Raw genomic sequence first — 24698 nt, forward strand, 5'->3', positions numbered from 1 at the left:
TGACATGCTGAGGGATTAGATACAGGGGATCAAGAGAGGGAGGCATGACCCCTTTGTTCATAGTACCACTGTTTACAATAGCCAGGCCACAGAAGCAACCTAAAAGTCCACTGAGAGATGAAGAAGTAAAGTAAATATGTATCTAGTATATACATATTGACACAATGGAATATTACTCAGCCACAAAAAAGAATGAAATAATGCTATTTGCCGCAACGTGGATGGACCTAGAGATTATCATGCTAAGTGAAGTAAGTCAGAAAGAGAAATACAAATATCATATGATACCACTTATACGAGGAAATATGACACAATGAGCATATCTACGAAATAAAAACAGACTCATAGAGAACAGGCTTGTGATTTCCAAGGAGGAGGGGATGGAGGAGGGAAGGACTGGGAGTTTTGGATTCGCAGCTGCAAACTATTACCTATAGGATGGATAAGCAACAAGGTCCTACAGTATATGGCACAGAGAACTATATTTGATATCCTGTGATAGACCATAATAGAAAAGAATATGAAAACAGATATATATATATATCTGTGTGTGTATATATATGACTCTCTGCTGTGCAGAAGAAATTAGATACAACATTGCAAATCAACTGTACTTCAATACATTAAAAAAAATAGGGAGGCATGAAGGATGAATTTTTTTAACAGCTTTGTGGAGATATAGTTCACGTACTATACACTTCATTCATTTAAAGTGTACAGTTCACTGGGGTTTGGTGGGGATGGCTTTCTTTCTGAAACCTGAGTAGATGGTGGCTCCAAATGCTGTGAAGGAGAAAAAGGGAGGAATAGGCTGGGGGTAGGGCCTGAGGTGAGTTTGAACTGCCAGTAAGACATCACGTCGTGTGGGAAATTAAATATTCATGCCTGGGGCTTGAGATGAAAATCTGTGAGTAGTGAACAAATTGAGAGTGTGGGAATAGATGTAAATACCCAAAGAAAGAGTATAGTTAGAGAAGGTGTGTGTGGAGGAGGCGGTGAGGCTTCCAGTCCAGATGGACGGAGAGTTCATGCTTTGAGCCCCCTCCCCCCAGATAAAAGGAAGGAGAAGAAAAGAGAGAAGCATAAAGTGACTGCCGGGCTGAAAACAAAGGCCCATAGAGCTGTCATCTGGTACAGGCAGAGACAGCCGTCAGTTTTAGCTCCTGAGGGGCACTAAGAAATAGAAGTGTTTGTGTGAGGTGGAGAGGGGTGCCAGGTTGACTGCTTAAAATGAGAAAAAGCAAGCAATAGGCAGACAGACTCCTATTCAAGATGAGCCTCTGGACCCAACCTCCAAAACTAATGACAATTAATGTTACAAAGAGAGCCTTCAAAAACAATGACAATTGAATTCACTCTAATTAAAATATAAAAATAGTATTTTTTTGAAAATGAATTTAAAACAACTGTTTAGGATCTGTCAGGAATAGGTTTGACTGTGAGATTCAAAATAACAGTGGCTCATGCAAAACAGGAATTGTGTTCTTCTATGAATAAATTCTGAGCCTGTATTAAGTCCTCAGGAACCTAGCTTGATCCAGCTAGTCACTGTCTCAATGCTTGGATTATAGCCTCATAGTCCAAGGTGATAGCTAGAGCTCCAGCCATTACATCTGCATTCCAGGCCATAGGATGGTAAAAGGGTATATATCAGCTGACTTTTAAAGAAGTTTTCAGGAAGATGATGCATGACACTTCCACCTCCACTCTACTGGCCAGAACTTGGCCAGAGGAGAAGTCAAGAAATGTATTCTGTTATTACAGATAGCTAGGCACTCAGTTATAATCCAGGGGTTCTGTTACTATGGATGAAAGGGATAATATATCATTAACACTCACAGCTTTGGGATCTTCAAAGAAAGAGTAAGGATAACATCCATTAAGAAGGATAAGACTGGCGTTTTTTGTTTGAATTTAAAACCTCTCTCTTAGAAAGATGGTGTTAAGAGAGTGAATAAACAAGCCACAGACTAGAAGAAGGTCTTTGTAAGTCATATTCTGATAAAGGAATTATATCCAAAATGCATTAAAAAACAAACTCTTGTGCGCGTGTGCTAAGTTGCTTATTGTGTCTCTTTGTGACTCTGGACCGCCAGGCTTCTCTGTCCATGGGATTCTCTAGGCAATAATAGTGGAGTGGGTTGCCATGCCTTCCTCCAGGGAATCTTCCCAGCCCAGAGATCCAACCCACGTGTCTTATGTGTCCTGCATTGGCAGGTGGGTTTTTTAACACTAGCGCCACCTGGGAAGTCCATTTCAAACTCTCAGAACTCAACAGTAAGAAAAAAAAAAGTCCACTATTTTAAAAATGGGCAAAAGATTTGAATAGACACTTCACCAAACAAGATATGCAGCTGATAAATGAGTGCACAAAAAGATGCTCAAGTGTCATTAGTCATCAGAAGAAGGCAAATTAAAACCACAATGAATACTGCCTCATACCTGTCAAAATGGCTAAAACAGAAAAGCCAGTTCATCCAAGTATTGGCAAGAATCTGGATCAACTGGAAATCCCACATACGACTGAGGGGAATATAAAACAGTGTAACCATTTTGGAAAACAGTTCAGCAGTTTCTTAAAAGTTGAACGTATTCTGACCATGTGTCCCAGCAATTCCACTTCTACGTATTTGCCCAACAGAAATAAGTGTATGTATTTATACAAACACCGGTGTAGAGAAGGGACGTGTGGACAAAGTGGGGAAGGGGAGAGAGGGACGAACGGGGAGATCAGGATTGACATACGTACACTGCCATGTGTAAAGCGGCCAGCAATGGAGGCTGCTGGACAGCACGGGGAGTGCATCTCAGGGCTCTGCGATGACCTAGGGGGGTGGGTGGGGGATGGGAGGAGCGTGCAAGAGGGAGAGAATATATGTATACATATAGCTGACTCACTTCATCGTGCAGCAGAAACTAACAGAATATTGTAAAGCAATTGTACTCCAATAAAAGAAAAAGATTTGCTAGTGATGTCTTTTAGCAGCGTTATTTGTAATAGCCAAAACTAGCCACAACCCAAATGTCCCGCAATAGGTAGACTAAAAAAAAAATAATGACGCATCCAAGCGATGGAATACTACTCACCAGTACAAAGAAATGAACTCTGGTACACACACCAGGAGGGACGAATCTCAAAATAACTGTGCAGAGTGAAAGAAGGCAGACATGCCTTCCATTTGGTTCTATTTGTATAAAGTTATGGACCACATCTATGGGGCTGCACAGAGTCAGACACGACTGAAGCGACACAGCAGCAGCAGCAGCAGCAGCAGCAGCAGCATGGACCGTGCAAAGTAATTTGTAGTGACAGAAAGCAGCTCTCTGGCTGCCTGTGGAACTGAGAATGGGAGATATGGAGAGAGGCAAGAGCGAGGGATCACAGAGGCCATAAAGTAGTTCTTAGGGATGATGGATATGTTTATTATCTTGACTATAATATATACATTTGTCAAAATTTATCACGACATACTGTATGTTAATTATATTTCAATAAAGCTGTTAGAAAAAGAAAGAAGGAGCACAGCATTATGAAACAAAATAAGAAAAGATGAGTGTGAAAAAGAACTAATTGAAATAGAAATTTCTGGGAATGAAAAATATTATTTGCATTAAACATCTTTTAAAAAGGAAGGAAAGAAAGGAAAGACATCAATAGTCATAAACTCTGGAATGAACATGGTCAAAGAGAGAATGAGTGAGTTGAAAGAGCATCCCAAGAAATTTTCTGAGAACATCACCCAGAAAGACATAGAGAGAAAATTATGAAAGAGTAGTTGTAAGACCTGGAGAATAGACTGGGTTCCGACCATATGTGTTTAATGGCACTTCTGCAAGAAGAGACTAGAGAAAATGACTGAGAAGCCGTACTCAAAAGCGTAATAGCTCAGAATTTTCCAGAGTTGAAAAGGAGGTATAAATCCTAATCGAGTAATATGCTTGACAACTAATGAGAATTTTAAAAAGTAAATCTCCACTTTAAAACCACATAGTGAACTGCAGAACATCAAGCATAAAGAGGAAGGCTTAGAATTTGCTGTAGACGGATTACCCACAAAAGAACAGCAGAGACTAATAGTAAGTTGCTTAAGAGCCTATGGCAGCCTTTTTGGCAGTCTTTATTTTCTGAAAGAAAATAAACTTCATCTGTCTAGAATTCCATATCCAGCTGAACTGTGATTCAGAAATGGTGATGAAATAAAGACAGTTTTATGGAAGATGAAGGGGTCCACCCCGAACCCTGAGGTTCTTGAATATTTAGAGATTGGGGAGAGGAAGGACCCGCTGGAATCACGTGTGCCCGGTCATCTGGTGTCAGCCTCTATCTCCCGCAGAAACCGTGGAGAGAGAGGAATGCCTGAATTCAACTGCTGTTGCAATGTGATGTTCTTGGCAATGCCGCTTGTTGGCATGTGCTGGGTATTCCTTCAAGGCAGAGAAGGGAGATGGGATCCCTGCCCAGCTCCGGGTTGGTCCTGCAGCAATGGGGGCTTAGTAGGGAGGCCACAGGGAGGGTTCTGGGTGGTGGCCTTGGGCCCTGGTCTGGGGAGGAGGCTGGGGACGCGAGAGCCCACCCCTCAAAGATGCCCATTTCAAGACTGTCTCTTTCTTCCAGATTGTGGACAAAAACAACCGCTACAAGTCCATAGATGGGTCAGATGAGACTAAAGCCAACTGGATGAGGTGAGTCCTGCTCTCTGCTGCTTTCCCAAGAGCCTTGTCCAAACTCTGGAAAGGAGGCCAAGGGAGCACGTTGGCCCTTTAGAGTCTCCAGTGGTGGAAGTCCCTGAAGGCCCCGGGACTGCTCTTGGCAGGAACATGTCTAGCTCCGGGGGACCAATCCTCTGACTCCCCCAGGCTTCCATCAGAGGGTCTGGAGGAGGCCTGTGGTGGACCAGCTGTTTACGGGGACACACATGTCCGTGTCTCTGGAGGCCCCAGGCCCCAGCCTGCTGGCATTCTCGCGTGGAGGTGGGGGTGTCCCTGGACTGTGACACCTCTCGCAGGCAAACTCCGGCTGGATGGGGTGCAGGACACATCAAAGTGCAACTCCCAGCCATTGTTTAAAAGGCCCCCAGGGAAAAGGGCGCAGTCCCTAGATTAGTTTTTGATTGTTAGAGTGATTTTGTCCATTGCTGGGGACAGAAGTTTGCACCAGAAGGATCCTTCACTGCCAGCCAGAGCGAGCAGGAGACTGGCCCAGGGCCACCCCGAGGCAGCTGCGCCGAGCTTTCCTTTGGGTTCTGTGCTGCTGGCTTGTGTGGTGTGCCTGGGAGTTGGGAGGCATCAGCGGGCGGTATGGGAGGTCAGTCTTGCCTCATTGCCTCCTTGGTGGCCTGTCTCTGGGATTCAGGAGCTGTGAAGAGGTTAGTAGCTGGGTTGCGAGCTGGGTCTTGGAGGCCTGAACCCGAGGCAGTACCGCACCATGGATCAGGCCCTCTGTCAGTGTCTGTGCCCCGTAGGGCTGGGGGCTGGAGGGTAGAGGAGAGATCATACTTGGAGGGAGGGCAGTTAGGGCCTCCCTGAGGGGAGTCTGCTGGATTTAAACCCTGAGACTTGCCAAGCAAATGCAGAGAAACTGGTTTGAGGTGGGGAGGCTGCGGTGAGTTGTCTGGTCCCCTTTCCCTGGGCCCCACTGCCCACGGGTCTCCCACCTGAGGCCGGCTGGCAGCCAGGCAGCTGTGGACACTCTCCGGGACACTTAAGGATTCGCCCCCTGATTTGTCGGAGCTGCTGTCCTCATTGTGATTGAACAGGTACAGAAGTGGAACCGCTGAGAACAGGCAGGCCCAGTCTTGTGCCATGGGGACCTGCCCCGTTTCACACAGTCAGGTCAGCTGTGCCCTGAAAGTGGCTCCAAGAAGGTGGGTGGACATCTCTGGCTGCCCTCTTCTCCTCGATCACTGGGTTCAGGTCAGATGAGCACGTGCAACTCAGCCCTTATTCCTGAGCACCTGCGGTGAGTCAGAGCCTGTACGGGGCGTCCTAGATAGATGGGCCCAGCCCTGCTCCCCGGCCCTCCCAGGACTCACACCTTCTGCTGTGGAAACTGCTTTTTCTAATGAGGCTGTTCCAAGGAAGTGAGGGCGATGTGCTGTGGGGACTCAGATGAAAGCGAGGGTGGGGAGGGCCTTTGAGCTGGGCCTTCAGGGGAGGCATTTGAGGGCACTTGTAAGCAAAGACTCAGAAGTGGGGAGTGGCGACCAGGTGTCCAGCGGGCGATCAGATGGGCTGCATGGCCCAGACCCCTGGCCCGTGGCTCTGGCCTGGCTTTAGGCAAGCAAAGGAAAGTGTTGTGAGTGTGATCTGCGTCAGGCCTTTCTGCACTGAAGTTTTGGCCAGGAGAGCTGATTCAGTTCCGCTCTTCCATGTATCTCTGATCTTTCCGTTTGGGGACAAGGCTTTGCCATCACTGCAGAGAAGGGGATTCATCACCTGTGCTAACTAAGTGGTCATCTGGCGCTCCCACAATTCTGACTTCATCAGGCTGGGACTGAGCCCAGGGCGTCGGCAGTTTGTAAAGCTCTCCAGAGTGATTCTGATGCACTGCTGGGGTTGAGAACCACTGCTCTGCTCTGATCTTCATGCTCCATTGGTAAAGTGAGGCCCGGAGCAGAGCAGGGTCAAGATGATGTGGTCAGCGGCAGAACAGGACTGGAATCCATCTCTGAGCGTCTGGGCCAGTGTTCTCTCTGTGCATGAGGGGCCAGGCCAAGCCTGGCTTCCGGGGCCTCATGTGGGTGGGTTCTGCTATTGCTGCCTTGCTGGCCTGGCATCTGTCCTGTTCCTGCTCCAGGACCCATTCTGATTCAAGATGGTGCCAGGGTGGCCCACAGCTGGAGGGCCCTCATCTCATTAGAGACTCAAGGGGTAGGCTGGGGTTGGGTCTATGGTTTATTGACGGGGAGATAGCCCTCGGGTGGTTCCTGGGTTGAGGGGAAAGCCAATTCATCCTGGGACCCTCTTCTTCCCCCTTAATGTACGGCTTCCATTTGTACAGCTCCTAATTTGAGGACACGTTCACTAGCTTAGGGGCTTGCAGAAGATCGAATGGAGTTGATTAATTTTCTCAAAACCTAAGTTTAGGCTGGGAATAGAATGGACACCCACTTGTTGACTCTATGGCAGCCCCATAGTGGGTGCTGTGCATTCATGAGATCGGTGGTCCACAACCCTGCAGGGGCTCTTTTTGTCTCCTGGAAGCAGTGTGTTGAAATGTTTTTGGTTGTCACAACTCTGCGGGTGAATGCTGCTGGTTTCTATCGAGCAGAAGCCAAGAATGCTGGTAAATATCCTACATTGTCCAGAATGCCCTCTCTCCTACCAACAAAGAATTTCTGATCCTAAATGCCAGTAGTGGTGAGATTAAGAAGTCCTGAACAGATTCCTTGTGGCAGCCCTTGGAGGTGGCACCGGGGAGACGGGGGTGGGGGCGGGGGACAAGGTTTGCATAGGAGACTCAGCTTCTAATCCAAAGTCTGTCTGAGTGCAAGGCCCAGGCCCTGGCCACTGTCTTGGGCGGGTGACAAAGCCTCCACCTTCTTCTTCTGCCACTGGGGCTGTGGTATTCTGGGTGGGTGGAGTGGGGAGACAAGGGCTGAAGGATCTTTGCGCCCTGTCCCTTGCTGTGGCTTTGGCAGCAGCCAGAGGGAATGAATCAGACTCTGGGTCTCCCATCATACTCTGGGATGCTCTCCTGGGCGGATCTTTGGGACCATGGACATAAGATAAAGGGTGGACAGAACCACACTGTGGGAAAGAATGAGTCGCAGAGCCAGAGCAGGTGCCAAGCCAGGGGGTTAAGGGCTGTGCTGTGCCCATGACCGAGGACCCTCTGTGCAGATGGAAGCCAAGGGCCTTCCTGGTCTCCATCAAAGTGGACCCTGTCTCCCCATGGATGCTCAGGGTCTCCTCACGTCCTACCCATGAGCTGCCAAAAAGGAGCTGCTGCCAGCACTGCAGTGGAGTGGCGGTCAGAACAGGGAGGAGCCTGCCCACACCCAAAGGTGGGGACCTGGGAGACTAGAAAGGGGAAGAGACCCACGGGGTTGCAGAACAAGCTTTCTGTGACCACGCCTTAATCGTGGGCGTCACCAGCAAGGCCACACCCCTCGGAAGCCCACTGTAAATAGTCTCCCTGTTGAAAGAATCTTCCTGCAAGCCCCTGGGTTTGCAGGTCTGTGCAACATCTCTGAGTTCAGGCTGTGGCCTCGTCCTAACCCCAATAAGGATCCTTCATGCCTGTTGAGGGCTTTAAAGCTCTTTACATCAGCGTGCTTGTCCCTCCTCGGTAACAACCCCTGGTTCTAGGACGGGGAGAAGGGGGCCAGGGGAGGCTGCCGAGCTGCCTGCCCTGGCTCCTCGCAGCTAGTCAGAGGCCAGGCGGGACCCGAAACGGAAGGCGTCCGGCTCCGTCCGCGCTCCCGTCGCGCGTGCCGCGGCTCCTGCTGCCCCGCAAGCAGCAGTGCGAGGGCCCTGGTGCCAGGAGCTGGGTGTGGTGGTGGTGAGCGGGCGAGGGCGCCCGGACGCCTCCTGGCTCCTCGGCTGGGGGCCGGCACTTAGGAAGGAGGAGGCCTGCCGCCTTGACGGTCATTTACCCCATTGTGCTTTGTGGGATATTCAACCCAAGGAACGTGGCGCCCCTGGCCGAGCGTAAGAGGAAGCCCAAGTTCTCCAAGGAGGAGCTGGACATTCTGGTCACCGAGGTGACCCACCACGAAGCGGTTCTCTTTGGGAGGGAGACCATGCGGCTGTCCCATGCCGACAGGGACAAGATTTGGGAAGGCATAGCTCGGAAAATCACCTCCGTCAGCCAGGTTCCGCGCTCCGTCAAGGACATTAAACACAGATGGGATGACATGAAACGGAGGACCAAGGACAAGCTGGCCTTCATGCAGCAGTCCCTGTCGGGCCCCGGAGCCGGGGGCCGAGCCCCTGCTATCGTGCTCACTGCCCACGAGAGGGCAATCGAGTCGGCACTGCTAACGGCCCGGTCCGGGCACGGCTTCCCCAGGGTGGAACTTGACGGCACGGACAGCCCTTCCACCAGCTGTGAGTACCTCCCCCCTGCTCCCCTCCCCGCGCCCCCTGCCCCCCTCCCCGCACCCCCCTTGCCTGCCTCCCGCTCACTCCTGGCGATGTCCCCCGCACCTGCCTTCTCTCTCTCTCTGCTGTTCCTTTCTGCCTCGCCCAGCCCTTCCATCCTTCCTTCCTTCCTTCTCCCACTTCCGTCCTCTCCCCGCCTCTTTCCCTTCATTCATTCTAGAATATGTCCTGAACATGATGCTGGGAGCTGGGAAGACAGAGTTGATTCTAAAACCTCCCCCAGCCCTGCTCTTGGGAAGTTCCTTAGACTCTTGAGAATAAGAAACCTTTCATTAAACAGTTGCACGAGGAAATGAGTAAAGAAGGATCAGTAGATGAATACAGGAAGTCCTGAGAACAGAGCTGACTTGGTGGGCATACGACCTGTCTTCCCCCAAGGGCTGGGAGCTGGGCTGACTCTCGCCTTCCTGAAACTCAGACTAAGTTTTTGAAGCAAGCACCCGCATTTTCCTGCTGGGTTCAGCCCTGTAGATTAGAGAGCAGCCGGTGGTGGTCTGAGAGCAGGAGTGGACTGGCTGGGAAAGGCCCCCCACCCCCCACCCCAGGGAGAGACAGTTGAATGGAGATGAAGGGTGGGGAAGAGTTAACCCGACGGGTGTGCGTGGGGCGCAGCGCAGGGGAGGGGAGGAGGGCCTCACAGGCAGAACAGCATGTACGAGGCCCCGCATCAGGAAGGCGCTTGGCACGTTCCAGGAACAGAGAGGAGCCAGGGAAGCCCCGTGCAGCAGGAGAAGGGGGAGGGGCGTCGGAGGAAGCCGGCCAAGTCCCGGGCCCCCGAAAGCTCAGGCCTGTCTGTGTGCCTGTTCCCAGGGTCTTTGTTTCTGTGATATTTCCGCGGGGCCTCTGTGGTGCCTTGCTGGCTTCTTTTCTCTGTGTCCTCTGCCTCTTTCTGCCTGCCCCAAGGCTGTCTCTAAAATCCCTCTCTCTGCGCTCTGGTTCCTCTCCCCATGGCCCCCTCCACCTCTTCTTCTCCCTCAGCAAGTATCTTCCTCTTTCCCCCTCTGCTAAGAAGCAGAGGCTCAGGATGAACGCTGATGCCAGGGGCTGGATGGGTGTGGAATTTCCCGGCCTAGACGGGGCGGCTGTCCTTTGGGGCTGTAGTTCTTGGCGCTCACCAGAAGGGGGAGCACTCGAGACCCCCCCCCCCCCACCCCTACTCCTTGCTGGGGCTGCCACCCCCTTTCAGCTCTGCTTCTCCACACATCTGTCCCCACGTGCGGTCCCAGCTGGAGGCCGTCCGGCTTCCCAGTGACCAGCAGGGCAGGAGGGCTCCAAGGATGCCAGCCAGGCCAGCCCAGGGGAAGATGGTTCACAGAGACCCAGCCTTCCCTTCCCAGGCCCCCTACTGCAGGGAACGTGCTAATTTCCTGTCTGGCCTGGGGAGGGCTCCTGACAGGGGGCTACTCAAGAGTCAGCTATTAAGAACTAAGGACGAAGGAGGACACCCTCCGGTCTGACCTCCGTGTGGTCCAGATGAAGCTAAGCTTCCTCTGAAACTAAGCTTCAGACGCAGAGGTAGTCTCAGGACTAGATTCAGAATAGGGATTCAAACCTGGGTCTGCCAGGTCCCCGAGAATCCCAGCTCCCAAGTTTCAGGACGATGCTACCAAATTATGAGAAAAAGAAGGGGGCTATCTAGGTGAAGTCTGTTTCTTAAATTCTGTCTTGCTCATCCTTCTGTCTCCCGGAGACTGAAGGTAATGAGGTTACCAAATGTGACATGAGCTGGGCAGGGGGCCCAGGACCCCTCCACCGCAGGCGGGACGGGCCCTCCTTTTCCCAGCTGCTGCGGCACTTGGCCAGGGGTTGGGTGGGACGAGGCCCTGAAAGGGAGGGAAACGACGTCACCACAGTACATCCTGGTCCTTCCAGCGCCCCTCTCCCACAGAGTGGGAGTCCACCAAGTGGGGGTCTACAAGGCACTCGGCTCTCTCCCATGCTGGCCCTAAGGAGACGGTAGGACCCTTGGGAGGCACGCAGCCCAAGATCCGGTCACCTTCCCTGGGGTGGTTCTGAATTCAGCCCCCCACCCCGCGTACAGGCAGAGAGATGAGCCTGTCTGAAGGGTCAGCCTGTATGTTTTTCGCTCTTGCTGTGGGAATTTGCTCAACACAACCTTGGTCATGAGAGAGCCGCTGAGATCTGAGTGTGCAGGGCTGGGCCCCTCCCTGTGACGGGCCGCATGGAGCGGTCTGTCTGATGCTCCCTGTGGGCCATCGGGTGTTCCTGGGTAGATGGGATGTGTCTGCTCCGGGAGCCCGCCTGGAGGCACCGAGGGAGCAGCAGGGCTGGTCGTCCAGGTAGATCTGCTCCGCCCTGCCTGGGCTTGTCTGTCCCAGCACCGCCATCCCTTGCCTCCTTTCTCCAGTCTTGTCAGCTTCCCCCACCATGACCAAGAGTGGCAGATTCCAGCAAGGCCACAAGGTGGCCCCAAGCAACGCAGAAACGGCCGCGTGGGGGCTGGACTTCGGGGGCAGTGGCCAAGAGCATCACAGCACCATCCTGGCAGTGTAGGGCTTTCTTCTGTCCTCTTGTGTAGTCTTCTTAACAGCCCTGCTAGATGGGCAAGAGGTCGGGGAGGTAGGTAGAGCAGTTGTTATCTTTGCTTTGAGAAACTGAGCTGCAGAGAGAGGAAATGAGCCCGTGGGTTGACATGCCGTCCCTGGGACCGTGGTCGCTCTAGAGTGTCGCTGTGCCTGGGATAGGAAGGGGGCCTGAGGTCTGGGGGGGTTTGTGCTCACCTGTCTCCCTGGGGTGCTTGGCCCAAACACCCTGGGGGCCTAGGGAGCAGATACTTTTCCACGGCTGGATGGGGAGCGAGCAGAGGCCAAACTAGGCAGAGGGGTAGCGGGGTGTGGGGTGGGGGAAGCTGGTAACTTTGCCGGTGGGGGGGTGTCCAAGCCCAGAGCTGCCGTCTTTCTCCCGGTTGTAATCATTCGCCCTTCTTTGTTTTTTTATCCCCCAAGATGATGAAGACGAGGAGACCCCCGGGCCCTCGAGGCAGCCACTGCGGGTGCCCCTGCGGCCTTCGCCAGAGGAAGAGGCCTGCCTGGCCAGGCCCACCCTGCTCCGTTCCTCCTCCTCCTCCGACCAGTCCGAGACCGTGGGCCCCAAGCCGGAGGCCCTGCCCCGGCCCTCGCCCCAGGCTGCCTGCAGGACCCCTCGGCCGCACCCCGGCCCGCCCAGCGCGGGCCTGGACTGGCAGCTCCTCCATGCCCACGCCCAGCAGACTGAGGTGTTTCGGCAGTTCTGCCAGGAGCTGGTGGCCGCACACCGGGACCTCGCAAGCAGCATGCAGGCCATCGGCCAGGCTATGGCCGAGCTGAGCGGCCGCGTCAGCCAGGCGTGCCAGACGCTGATGGAGATCCGGGATGGGGTTCAGGCATCTCAGCGGGGGCCTGCCGGGGCCGCCCCCGTGGGCCCCAGCCCCCCAGCCGAGGCTCGCCCAGTGGAGCCCCCAGAGGCGCCCCCGGTACCAGCTCCAGCACGGACTACCAGGTCTCGGAAGAGAAAGCACAATTTCTAAGCCGGCCAGTTGCACTGGGAGGAAGAAAGCTGGAGGAGGGGCGTCTGGCCTTGAGACGGGGGAGCAGTCTCTCGTGTCCACCATCGATGACCTTGTAGGGTGCTGGGGGGACTGTCATCTCCTCACTGAATACAGGTTGGCTGCCCTGGGCTCAGCCCGACTCCCTCATCTTTGGCAGGTGCTCAAGATGCAGGAAAAACTGCCTGCTCAATGCTTGCTTGTCCTGGAAGGTCAGCCTCCTCTTGGTCTGCATCCCGCGGCAGCAGGCCTTGCAGGGAAGGGGGCTGCAAGAGCATCTCAATGGAATCCTGCTCTCCATCCTCAGGGCTGCTGTACCAGCCTCCCAGGCCCTGATTCTGCTGCTTTCGGGGGGCTGGGGAAAGGGGCAGCGAGGCCTGCGGAGGGGCCGGCAGAGCTCAGCCCCTCCAGGAGGGGTCTGCCCTCCCCTCCCCCAGGGCTCTGAGCCCCTGCCTTGGCCTTCTGCTTGCCCTCCGTGCGTATGCGCGCGCACGCGCGCGTGTGCTCAGCTGCCGTGCTTGCCTTTTGTGGGGCGGGGAGGAGAGCCAGATGACGTCAGAGGAAAGGGAAGACACGACCTGGTGATCGTAGAGCACTTTACGCTTCTCCGAGCGTGTGAACTCGGTGGGTCCTCAGGACAGAGCGGGAGAGGCAGCTGAGTCGGGGGTTACGGTCATCATTACCACCATCCTCATCTGCATTTCATAGATGACAAATGAAACAGTATCGTCTATTCGGGAGTGAGGGCAGAACCGGAAGTCGAACCTGTGGATTTTTCCAGCTCCCCTGTCAGAGGCCAAATCTAGACTTGGGACGGGTATTACTCCTTTCCTGCCCCTGCCAAGCCCTCTGGGCTTTGAGTGGGAGGCAACAGCAGCATTTAGGATGTGAGTCCACCCCCGGCCTCCCACCTACCCCTTCCTCCACCCCACCCCCACCCCCCGACCCCCACCCCACCCCCAACCCCAACACTAAGGCTGACAGCCAGTGGCTGGGAAGAAGTAGGGTCCAAATCTCAGGATCTAGAAGGCAACCCCTCCCCTGGCTTCTAAAAGAACCCAGAACCCAGCAGGGCTCCTGTCCCATTCCAGGTTCTAGCATGCCGTGCCTCCGCTTGCTTGGGCTGCCTATGCATTAGCTACACACATCTCAAAGCTTTGTGTTTGGTTTTGGAGTGTGGGGAAAGAGCCGGGTTCTTCGAGTTAGGGAGGGAGTTGGGGGTGGGGGGTGTGGCAGTTGCAAGCTTAGCTCTGACATGGGTGCAGCTCAGCTCTGTGTCCTCTTTGCTCCCTGGCCTGAGGCTGCCATATATCCCCAGCCGTCCACCCTTCCACACCAGCCTCCTAGAGCCAGGGGGCTGGGAGGATCGCTGTGCCCAGTGCCCGCCATGGCCGTTCCTGGAGTGCTGCTTCTAAACCCAGCCCGAGCTTTGCCCCGTGTTGGGAGAATGGAGGGCAACTGCAGTGTCCTGGGCTCCTTCTCCCATTCTGTGGTTCTTTGGGGGTTCCCGATCCCCAAAAGTGAACACTCCCCTGTCTGACAGCCTGATGGCTTGACTATATTGCCTGGCATTGCCCCACCCTCTGATGCTGGAATCAAAGATTGCCTTCCCAAGTATTTTTGTTAAGATGGCAATAAAAAGAATTGATCTCACACTTGGAACACACTTGGTCTCCAGCATCTTTCTTTGGTGTATATTCTCTTTCTTCGCTTCCTGTGAAAACCTCAAGGCCCCCGAAGCAAGGGTTAGATGACCAAGGGAAAACATGTTGGTGAGAGGGGCTTGAGTGCCCCTGGCATTCTCCAGGTCCCATCAGCTCTCAGACGCCCTGTGTTCAGCACCCTTAAAGGAAAGGAAAGGAATTGATAGGCTGAGGGAGGCAAAGCATCCACATAAGAAATTGTTTTCACTGTGTTTAATTTCTCTGCTCATCAAAAGTGAGATGTTGCTCAATGAATTTTACCTTTTGTCTCCTAAAAGTGTGTTAGGGGTCCTGGGGGAGAAAGCCCCACCATTTCTGGCAGGAAACTCTGGAAGGGTCAGGGGCTGTCCATTTGCTAGGGTACCTCAGAGCCCCCTCTGAGACACTCATTTTTTTTGCTCACCTGCGCATTGATCTGGGTGTCTGACTGGCACAGGTAAAGCCCTTCTCACCCAGCTCTGAGGCTTCTCATGAAGTGACTTCCTCTGGCTCCCCTGGGGAGTTTCTTCAGCAGGAAAGGGACCCCCTGACCTATGCATTGCCCTGGCTTATTTCCAGTCACAGGGAGAGATTCTCCCAGGCAGGAAATGCCCAGGTCCTGACCAAGGATCCATCCACTTTCTGGAAGATTCCAGCCTGTCTTTGATCTCTTGGAATCTAGGTCCTCCTCTACCATTTTTGACCAAAAAAGCAGGGTCATGGAAATGAAGACTATCCAATCTCCAGGAGATGCAAAGATGCTGTGAAACCAGGCCTGGGGGTCTTTCCCACCAAGGTCAAGGTGCTAAGTGGTGACTGGCTGGCCTCTCCCTCTGGCCCTGGGGAGAGAAGAGGGCATGTAGGAAGCAGAAGGGACACAGAGATGCAGAGACTTGTCGACTTCAGATGGAAAGGTTTTCCGCTTCTTTTTCTTGGCTTCAGTGGGAATGTGGGGCTAGCAAGTTAAACAGGAAGGAGAAACTGGTGCCAGTGGATGGAAATGAATGAGCAGCCAGTTTCAGCTTTTAGATGGGGACATCGCTCCTAAGAGTCTGAGGCGTCCAGCCGTGCCGAGGGAGGGCTGGCTGGGTGGTGTTCTCTTAAAGTCTAGGTGAGGATCTAGGGGGTGAATGCCTAACCCAAAGACCTTCCCAGCCCAGAATACAGAGCCCAGCCTCTCCTTAGTCATTCCTTTCCTATCTCTGCCTCGGGGACTGGGCTGCTTCCTTTCCATCATAGACAGAGCCCCTGGGTGGGAGAGTTTGAGCCTGGCCTTCATCTATCCCTGCCGACAAAATAGATGCCCTGTAGATTGTTTTCTCTCTTGAGTTGAAACTGATAGTTCATTTCCTGAGCCAGTTAGAAAATATGGTGCACTTGATAAGACTCAGTGGGTGAGGTCTGAAAAGTGTTGTCTTAGAGCTTATCTAGCCAATACCCAAAGTCAGCAGAGTTGAGAGTAAAAACAATCCATTGTCATCATGAAAGTTTCAGTCCAGAACCACCCCACCACCATCACCACCACCACCACCCACCCCCTTGATTGCTTCAAAGGGTTTGAAAAACCGTCAAATAAGCCCTAGTGTTCACAGATCAGCCTATGCTGTGCATTTTCTATCATCCTTCTGACATACTCTGTGCTTCCAGCCAACGAGGTAGTGACTGGAAACAACAAATAGATTTTCACTCCCTGGAAGCCTTCGGTTCCAGGAAGGGCCCTTGTTCACCTGCAGCCGTGTAATGGAACAGGCGTGCTTCTGCATACAGGGGTTGTTGAGTGGGGACAGAGGGATTCTAGGCGTGGATCCAGCCGTTTGGGTGTTACCGCAAAATACTTAAAAGTGGGAGACCTGGCTAGAAATAGTTGATGTTGGGACTTAGCTGGCTCCATTTAGCTTTACTTCAAAAATGATTTAACATAAACATCTTTTCATGGGAATGGATTGTTTATGATTCACTGAGAGCTCCCATGTGTATCTTATTTCAAATGCCAACTTTCAGAATCACCAAGTACAACAGGATGCTGAACCAGTTTTGATCTTTGAAGATACTTTGTGATCTATACAAAGTTTTGGAGTCCTCTTCCTAAATATTTTAATAATTTATTTAATTGAAATATAGTTCATTTACAGTGTTGTGTTGATTTCTACTGTACAGCAAAGTCATCCAGTTATACCTACATATGTGTGTGTATGTATAGCTATATGTATTCTTTTTCATATTCTTTGCCATTATGGTTTATCACAGGATATCGATTATAGTTCCCTGTGCTAAACAGTGGGCTTCCCTAGTGGCTCAGCTGGTAAAGAATCCGCCTGCAATGCAGGAGACCGGGGTTCGATCCCTAGGTTGGGAAGATCCCCTGAAGAAGGGAAAGGCTCAGTAGGACCTCTCTTCCCCTAAGTATTGATTCTTGTTGGGTTCGGAAAGTGTGAAGAGGTAGAAAGGGAAATGGACTTGAATCTTTCTAAACCTGACATCTTCACCAGGTTGCTCTTTGGACTAAATGCCTAATCGTTTCGTGTTCCTCATCTACTTTTTTCTCTTCAAGTTGAATGTCAGAGAAAATAATTCTATCTTTTAGAGCCGGATAGCTATTTAGAAACTGGAAAAAGGAAAGATTGTGTACTTTTCCCCTTGGGCTCTGTGATTCAAGTGATTCTTGTTAGAACAAAACATGAATGAATGGTTTGCCTTCTGGGTCAGGGAGTGGAGAAGTTTGATCTGCCTCAGTTCTGCTCTGTGCTGACCACTAGGCTGATTAATTTTGGATGTCAGATCCCAGGCTTTTGCTAAAATGGGGACTGGGAAAAGAGTTTGCACATTTAGAAGAAATCTCACGTATGAAGAAAAAATAGACTCCTACAGTTGGGGAGTTGAGATTATATGTGAGGGGCGCTATGCCTGGGGTACCACAGATGTGGATTCCCAAAGCCGCTGGCCACCATGACTGTCCCCACTGACAGCCTGTACTGGAATTGGCATTTGTACTGGAATTGGCTTTTTTAGGGGGTGGGGGAGAGGGATTAACAGTAATAATTGCTTATTGAGGAAGACTTGGAAAGTACAGAAAATTATAAAGAAGTAGAACCATCTATAAAGGCTAATCACTGTTAAAACATTGGTGTATTTCAAGTGGTTTACCAGGCTTGTTTTTAAAGCATGATTAGAACCACAATACATCAGTCCTGTTGTTTCCACTTTGCATTATATTGGGACCGTTTTTCCATGTCATAAAAGATTCTTTGAAAAGATTTTTCTGTAGATGAGTAACATTCCAGCATACAAATATACCACGGTTTATTAAATCGTTTCTCTGGTTTTAGACATTTAGATACTTTTGCACTATTACAAGCAGTGAAACAAGTCAGCATTGTGGTGTGCAGAGTTTGCATTCTTGATTCACATCCTAACATTTTGGATATTTTTTTTCCTTAATTTTACAGAAACTGTGGGAAAATCCACATAACATAAAATTTACCATTTTAAGTGTAAAGTTCAGTGGTATTAAGTACATTCACAGTGTTGGGCAAACAGCACCAGCATCCGTCTCCAGAACCCTTTTCATCTTCCCCAACTGAACTCTGTACCCATCGAACACTAACTCCCTATTGCCCCCTCCCCCAGCCCCTGGCAAACACCATTCTACTTTCTGTCTCTGTGAATTTGACTACTCACAGAAGTGGAATCATATACTATTTGTTGTTTTGTGGCCCGCTTATTTCACTTAGTAGGTGTCTTCAAGAATCGTTCATGTTGTAGTGTGGATCAGAATTTCCTTCCTTTTTATGGCTATTATTCCACTGGGTGTCTATACCGCATCTTGCTTATCCATTCATCCATCAGTGGACACTTGGGTTACTTCCACATTTTGACTGTTGTTGCATAATGCTGCTGTGAACGTGAATGAACAAATACTTGTTGAAGTCCGTGTTGCCAACTTGCTTCCCAAAGGGTTGTGCCAGTTTATTCTCCACCATTAGAATGGGAAACCCTAGTCTTGCCACCTTTACCAGTACAGAGCTGATCACTTAAAAAATTATGTGTGCCAACGATACAATGTGCTACTTTGCGCCTCTTTTCTTATCAGTGATGCTGAATACTTTCATTTATTCATCATCCATTTGGATTTTTTTCTGTGAACTACAGTTTCCCTCAGACTGTTCCAACTACAATTCTCTGGGCTGGGCCAGTCAGAGAGACTTTGATTTGTTCCCTAGCTTTTAAGACAAATCATAGCATAAGGAAAAGAAGGGGTTTTTTGGGGGGAGGGGAAGATACTTGCTTTACAATGTTGCATTAGTTTGAGCTGTACAGTGAAGTGGATCAGCCATATGTGTACATACATCTCCTCCCTCTTGGACCTCCCTTTTTTGACTGCAAATTTCCTAGGCACTTGGATAGCGCAGAACCCTAAAACGCCAAATAATGTCCTCTTGTCCATTTGATCTGTACATCTTCACCTGCCTGAAAATGTTGCATCACCTCACCTTTTGGAGGTGAGTGAGGTGGCAGGTTGGATATTGGGGATGTCATTTCAGAGAGAATGGGTGAGAGCTGCAAATTCTAAGGGTTCGACAGAACTTTGAGGGTTTTCTGGGCATTGCTAAGTTGGTGCTTTACATGCCCACAAAGGAGCCATGAGTTCTAGCAGGAAAAGCATAGACCTCAGTGCTCTATTTCCCATTTATTAGCAGTGTGACCTTAAGCAAGTGACTTAGCCTCTCTGCGTCTCAGTTTCCTTACCTGAAAATGACTTAGATTAGGTGGTTGCTCACCTTCCCTTGCCCCTTATTTACCTACCTCTCCTGTCTCCCCTGGGCATCCTTTTTTTTTTCTTTTAAGACTTTGATCTTTAGGATTCATTCATTGATCCTGCAGGCACCCTTGTCACATGGTTCCTTCTGCTAGGCTTTGTGACGTACCGGAAACAATTCAAGGGCCTCACCCTTACCACCATCAGAAACCTGCGGGTATCTGGGAGCCCCTGAAGTTAAAAGATAGTGAAGAGGGGGACTCCCTGGCAGTCCAGTGGTTAAAACTTTGCCTTCCAATGCCAGGGGTGCAGGTTTGATTCCCACTTGGGGAGCTAAGTTCCCACATGCCTTGTGGCCAAAAAACACATAAAATAGAGGCAGTTTTGTAACAAATTCAATAAAGACTTAAAAAAAAAAAGTTAGTGAAAAATAGTTTTCTAGTCACCTGTCTATCTGGGGTTGAATCTTATGTTTACCAGAACCTAGGAGGTGGGCAGGGCAGGTGTCATTTCCAGTTTCGGCAAACAGATTCTTAGAGGTACAGAGGCTTGCTTGAAGTCACACCAGACAGCGAGACTAGGGACTGGCTCCAGCTGGGGAGCCTGTCCTCGAAGGGCAGCTTCCCTGTAGGGTTTGGCAGATGCCCACATGCTCGTGGACGTCCAGCCACCGGCACCTGCCCAGCACTGTGCCTGGTACCAGCAGGCACTCACCAAAGAGTGGCCCGCGCCTTCTCACCTGTCCCCCTCGCCCCCAGGTACGTGGTCATCTCCCGGGAGGAGAGGGAGCAGAACCTGCTGGCCTTCCAGCACAGCGAGCGCATCTACTTCCGGGCCTGCCGGGACATCCGGCCGGGGGAGCGGCTGCGCGTCTGGTACAGCGAGGACTACATGAAGCGCCTGCACAGCATGTCCCAGGAGACCATCCACCGCAACCTGGCCCGAGGTGAGTGTCCACACGTGGGGGTGGGCCACGCCCGCCGCCGAGCCCTAGCGAGGCCAGAAATGCTTCTGTAGGTGCTTCTAGGAAATCCAATGGGAAATACTGTATACGTGGGAGACCCAGAGGAACTCAGGGAAACTGATGGGCTAGATTGGAGCAGCTGCTCTGGGATGGACCAGTGGCACCCCAGCGTGTCCTCCTCCCCCAGACAGGGTCAGGAGCCCTATTACAGATGTTTCAGAGCATGAGGGAGTGAGACGAGTCTCCAGTGCCAATGATATAATCAAAATCGATTCTGTTTCCCCAACTCAGATTGATGGAAGGATGTTGTAAACTGCCGCTGGCTCGATAATAGCAGCAATAACAGGTGGTACTTACTAAGTACTTCATACGTGCTAGACGTGTTTTCTACAGTGTCCCATGTAATCCTTCCCATTAGCACCTGCTCTGTGAATGTGTGGTGAGAATTAGATGAATAATATACACGCTAATGGTAGCATGTGGATTATTCTCTCCATCTTACAAGTATAGACCCTGAGCAGCAGATAAATATAGTGACTCACTCATCAGATAAATACAGTGCTCAGCAGAGGCAGAGCCAGGCTCCTAACCCACGTCTGTCTCAGTCCAGGGTCTAAGCTCTAACCTACAGTGTCGTCTGGCCTCCCGGACAAAACCAGTTTCTTCCCTGCTTCCTCCTCATCTCCTTCCTAGCTGTTCTAATGATACGCTATGAAAGAGCAATTTCTCTTAGAAGAAGAAGGTTGGAGAGAGGTGGGAAGGTGAGTTTATGTATGGATCATAGCCTGGTGGGTGGGTGTCCATCCAGGCTCCATTTAAAGGAATCATTTGAAAGTGGTTTAAAATATTCGCCAGCTCCTAGCCCCTTGCCTCTTTTGGTCATCCTCAGCCACGCCAGCACAAATGGGTGAGCCCAGGTCATTTTTCCAACGGGACCTTCCTTGAACTAAAACCACATATCCAAAGACCCAGAGTCCATCTGGCCCTGGGAACCAAACCTACACCCAAGCCTCACTATATCATGTTTCTGACCAACCTACTTATTGTAAATAAAGCTTCATTTGGACTATGAAGAGAAATGATAAAAAAGGAGTGAGAAGGACCCATTGGAATGACGCTATCTTCAAAATCAAAACAGAGCAAAGCAAATTGTGAACACTGAGAACACAGCTGCTACCTGACTTGGTAAAAGGTATCTGGTGATTGGATGGGCAGTGAGAAGAGACCCAATAGATACGCTCATCTCTTGTCTTCTTTGGAGCTGGGTGTTGGGCACATATTTGCCAGTTACACTTGGGAAGGCATGTTTCCATGACATGATTGCAATGATTTCCATTTGATCTCCGGAGATGCCATGATGAAAATGTCTGGAACAGATTAGGTGCTCAATAAATCTTTGTTGAATGGATAAAAGAAGAAATGAATGAAGACTGTCAGGAAATTTCCAAAAGAATCTTATAATCAGAAGAAGAGAAAACCAAGCTGTATCTGAGGACACAGGTTCCATCCCTTGGCCAGAATCTTCTTGAATTCTTCTGGATCTGTAATATCTTTTTTCCCCAGTGTCTTCTCCAAAGCACCACAAGCTACATCATCCTCAGAGAGCCCTGAGACCCAAGGAGAATGCTCAGAGAAAGGCTTGAGCTTTCAGGAGTGGTTCAAAGGAGCCTGGCAGACAGACTTGAAATCTGTCTGCCAAGATGTGTGCAGTTACAGGAGGATGGAATGTCGATTCCTGGCCAGGCTGAGAAGTAGGAAATAGGGAGGGAACTGAAGCCTCCATGGGCAGGGTCAGAGCAGAGGGTGGACTTGGCCCTGACGCCCTTGGGAGCAGCCATGGGGCTCAGTGTCCTTTAGATGTGTCCATGTAGCCTGTAGCTTTGGCGGTCTCTGATAGTGGTGTCTGAGATCTGTGCACCTGTCCTGCTCTGGAGGGGGGAATCCCCCACGCTCAACCAATTAAGGTCTTACATGGAAGGAGACTTCTTTGTAATTGGAGGTTGGAGCCCTGCTAAAGTCCAGAGCTTGAATTATTAGTCCTTATTAAGTAGGAACTCTAGTTGGTGGCTCAAGTGGTTGGTGGCTCCTGCCAAAGCTGGAGGTGCAAGAGATGCGGGTTCGATCCCAGGTTGGGAAGATCCCCTGGGGAAGGAAATGGCAACCTGCTCCAGTATTCTTGCCTGGGAAATCCCATGGACAGAGGAGACTGGCAGGCTACAAGTTGGACACAACTGAGCAACTGAGCAGCATTAAGTAGGAATATTAGTTGGAGGCCAGAACTGCTTCCTAAAGAGCATAAATTATTCCTTTGTGGTTATCTTTTAAGAACAGGATGCATCTAGACATGTATTCAAAGACTTTATTTATTGGTCTACTTTGGGTCATTGATTTACTTTGTGGTATTTCCCCCATGTTTTGTGGAGGCTTTAGAATCAATTTCATAATGTTTAAAGGTCTTCTTTGACCCACAGATTTTTTTTGGGGAGCCTTGACCCCAAAGAAATCTCCTGCTCATCCCAGAAAATTCGAATAACCTTGTCCTTGAGCAGGCAGCATCCACACATCTATAGCAATTTGTGCAACTGTATTAGCCATTTTGAAGAATCAGGCTAACATAATGTATTGTTGGGGAGTTCACCAAGGTCTTTGACATCATTTACACGATAGAAAGAAATAGAAGAGGAAACGTCAGAATTGTCAGATAAGGAAACACAGCGGCTGTATTTTGAGCGTGCGTTGTGTCCACGCGTCCTTCTTTATCATGCTAGAGGCTGTCATCTTGGAGCCCCCCGCAGCTGTCGGTGTCCCTGACTTCCCTTTTCTTCCTGCCTTGGTGATCAGTGAGACCCACAGAGGTTCAGGCCATGCTTCCTCACATCATCCTATCTTCTGGTTACTGGAAGAATTAGAAAGGACAGTTGCTATAAGATGGACTTTGCCCTAAGGGATAGTCAGGGAGGAGGAAGAAGTGGGACTCGGTGCTTTGTGTACCTTTTACCAACTTGGGCTTCCCTGGTGGTTCAGACAGTAAAGAATCTGCCTGTAATGCAAGAGACACGGGTTTGATCCCTGGATCAGGAAGATCCCTGGAGAAGGAAATGACAACCCACTCCAGTATTCTTGCCGGGAGAATTCCATGGACAAAGGAGCCTGGCAGACTACGGTTCATGGGATCCCAAAGAGTCAGATGTGACTGAGCGACTAACACACTGTCAAGTGGAAGTGGCCGTCTTCCAATTGCTAAGACGAGGGGAAGCCTGTAGGCACGAGAGCTCCTTATGCACTTCGCTGAGCTACGTTACCACCCACTCAGCTTATCACGTGGGACGTCATCTTTTAGGATGACAGGATGGCGAGTTCCTTAACTGCCAAATCCCCACGCCTACAGCATTTGCTCAACTTATAAACATACCTGGGTTTGATCTCTGGGTTGGGAAGATCCCCTGGAGAAGGGACCGGCTTACTCACTCCAGTATTCTTGCCTGGAGAATCCCGTGGACTCTATAGTCCGTGGGGTCGCAAAGAGTCAGACATAACTGAGCGACTTTCACTTTCACTTTTTGACACATAAGGCTACATTGAAACTGCCTCTTTAAAAGGAGTTCTCGCCACTTTTTGGGGTCCTTTGACTCCAGACCCTGTGATCCATTTCTGTTTCTTTCTATCACGTAAATGATGTCAAAGACCTTGGTGAAGTCCCCACCCATATGTTAGGTTAGCCCGATTCTTCACTGAGTAATCTGCCCCAGTTTTGCCACACCTGCTGCACAAGGCCGGGCCCAGAGGGATGCGTCAAGCGACTTCCTGACAGGAGCACTTTGTTTTCTGTTGGTTTCTCCTCTTTGGGGCTTTTCCCCACTTCCTCACACCCTGGTTTTCCTTCCTAGGAGAGAAGAGGTTGCAGAAGGAGAAGTCTGAGCAGGCTCTGGATAACCCAGAAGACCTGAGGGGTCCCCTTCAGCTCCCTGTGTTGAGACAGGGCAAAAGTCCCTACAAGCGTGGCTTTGACGAGGGGGACGTGCACCCCCAGGCCAAGAAGAAGAAGATTGACCTCATTTTCAAGGATGTGCTAGAGGCCTCACTGGAATCCGCAAAGGTAGAAGCCCACCAGCTCGCACTGAGCACTTCCCTGGTCATCAGGAAGGTCCCCAAGCGCCAGAATGACGCCTACGGTCAGTGTGCAATGACGATGTCGCACGGCGTGCAGAATGCCAGTCGGACCCAGGGGGACGGGGACTGGAAGGTGCCCCAAGGGGCTTCCAAGGAGGCAGGCCCCCTGGAGGACGAAGAAGAGGAGCCTTCGTCGTTCAAGGCCGACAGTCCCGCTGAGGCCTCCCTTGCGTCCGACCCTCCCGAGCTGCCCACCACCTCCTTTTGCCCTAACTGTATTCGCCTAAAGAAGAAGGTCCGGGAACTCCAGGCCGAACTAGACATGCTTAAGTCTGGCACGCTTCCTGAGCCCCCCACCTTGCCAGCGCAGGTCCTGGAGCTCCCCGAGTTCTCAGACCCCGCAGGTAAGTTGGTGTGGGTGAAATTGTTGTCCGAGGGAGGAACGTGCGGTGGACAGTGTGGAGGGGGGCCAGGTGCTCCCTGGGGATGCCCCCCTCAGGGAGAGGCCTGGGAACTCAGAGGTGGGCACCGGTCGCA

At 51.0% G+C, this 24698-nt stretch overlaps 1 protein-coding gene across 7 annotated transcripts in view; it reads left to right on the forward strand.

The window, feature by feature from the left end:
- The window catches only part of PRDM11 (PR/SET domain 11), a 96444-nt gene that overhangs the window by 61922 nt on the left and 9824 nt on the right, over positions 1-24698 (forward strand). For 5 of the 7 annotated variants that reach the window (XM_070804107.1, XM_070804110.1, XM_070804109.1 and 2 more), the window contains exons 5-7: positions 4616-4683; positions 19846-20033; positions 23939-24565. In XM_070804107.1, the coding sequence (XP_070660208.1) occupies positions 4616-4683; positions 19846-20033; positions 23939-24565 (883 nt within the window). Of the gene's footprint in view, positions 1-4615; positions 4684-8629; positions 9052-12071; positions 14316-19845; positions 20034-23938; positions 24566-24698 lie in introns of those variants that run through there. The other 2 variants (XM_070804112.1, XM_070804111.1) reach the window with 2 other exon arrangements.

This window comes from Bos indicus, chromosome 15 (genome assembly GCF_029378745.1).
Source record: "Bos indicus isolate NIAB-ARS_2022 breed Sahiwal x Tharparkar chromosome 15, NIAB-ARS_B.indTharparkar_mat_pri_1.0, whole genome shotgun sequence".
NCBI lineage: Eukaryota > Metazoa > Chordata > Mammalia > Artiodactyla > Bovidae > Bos > Bos indicus.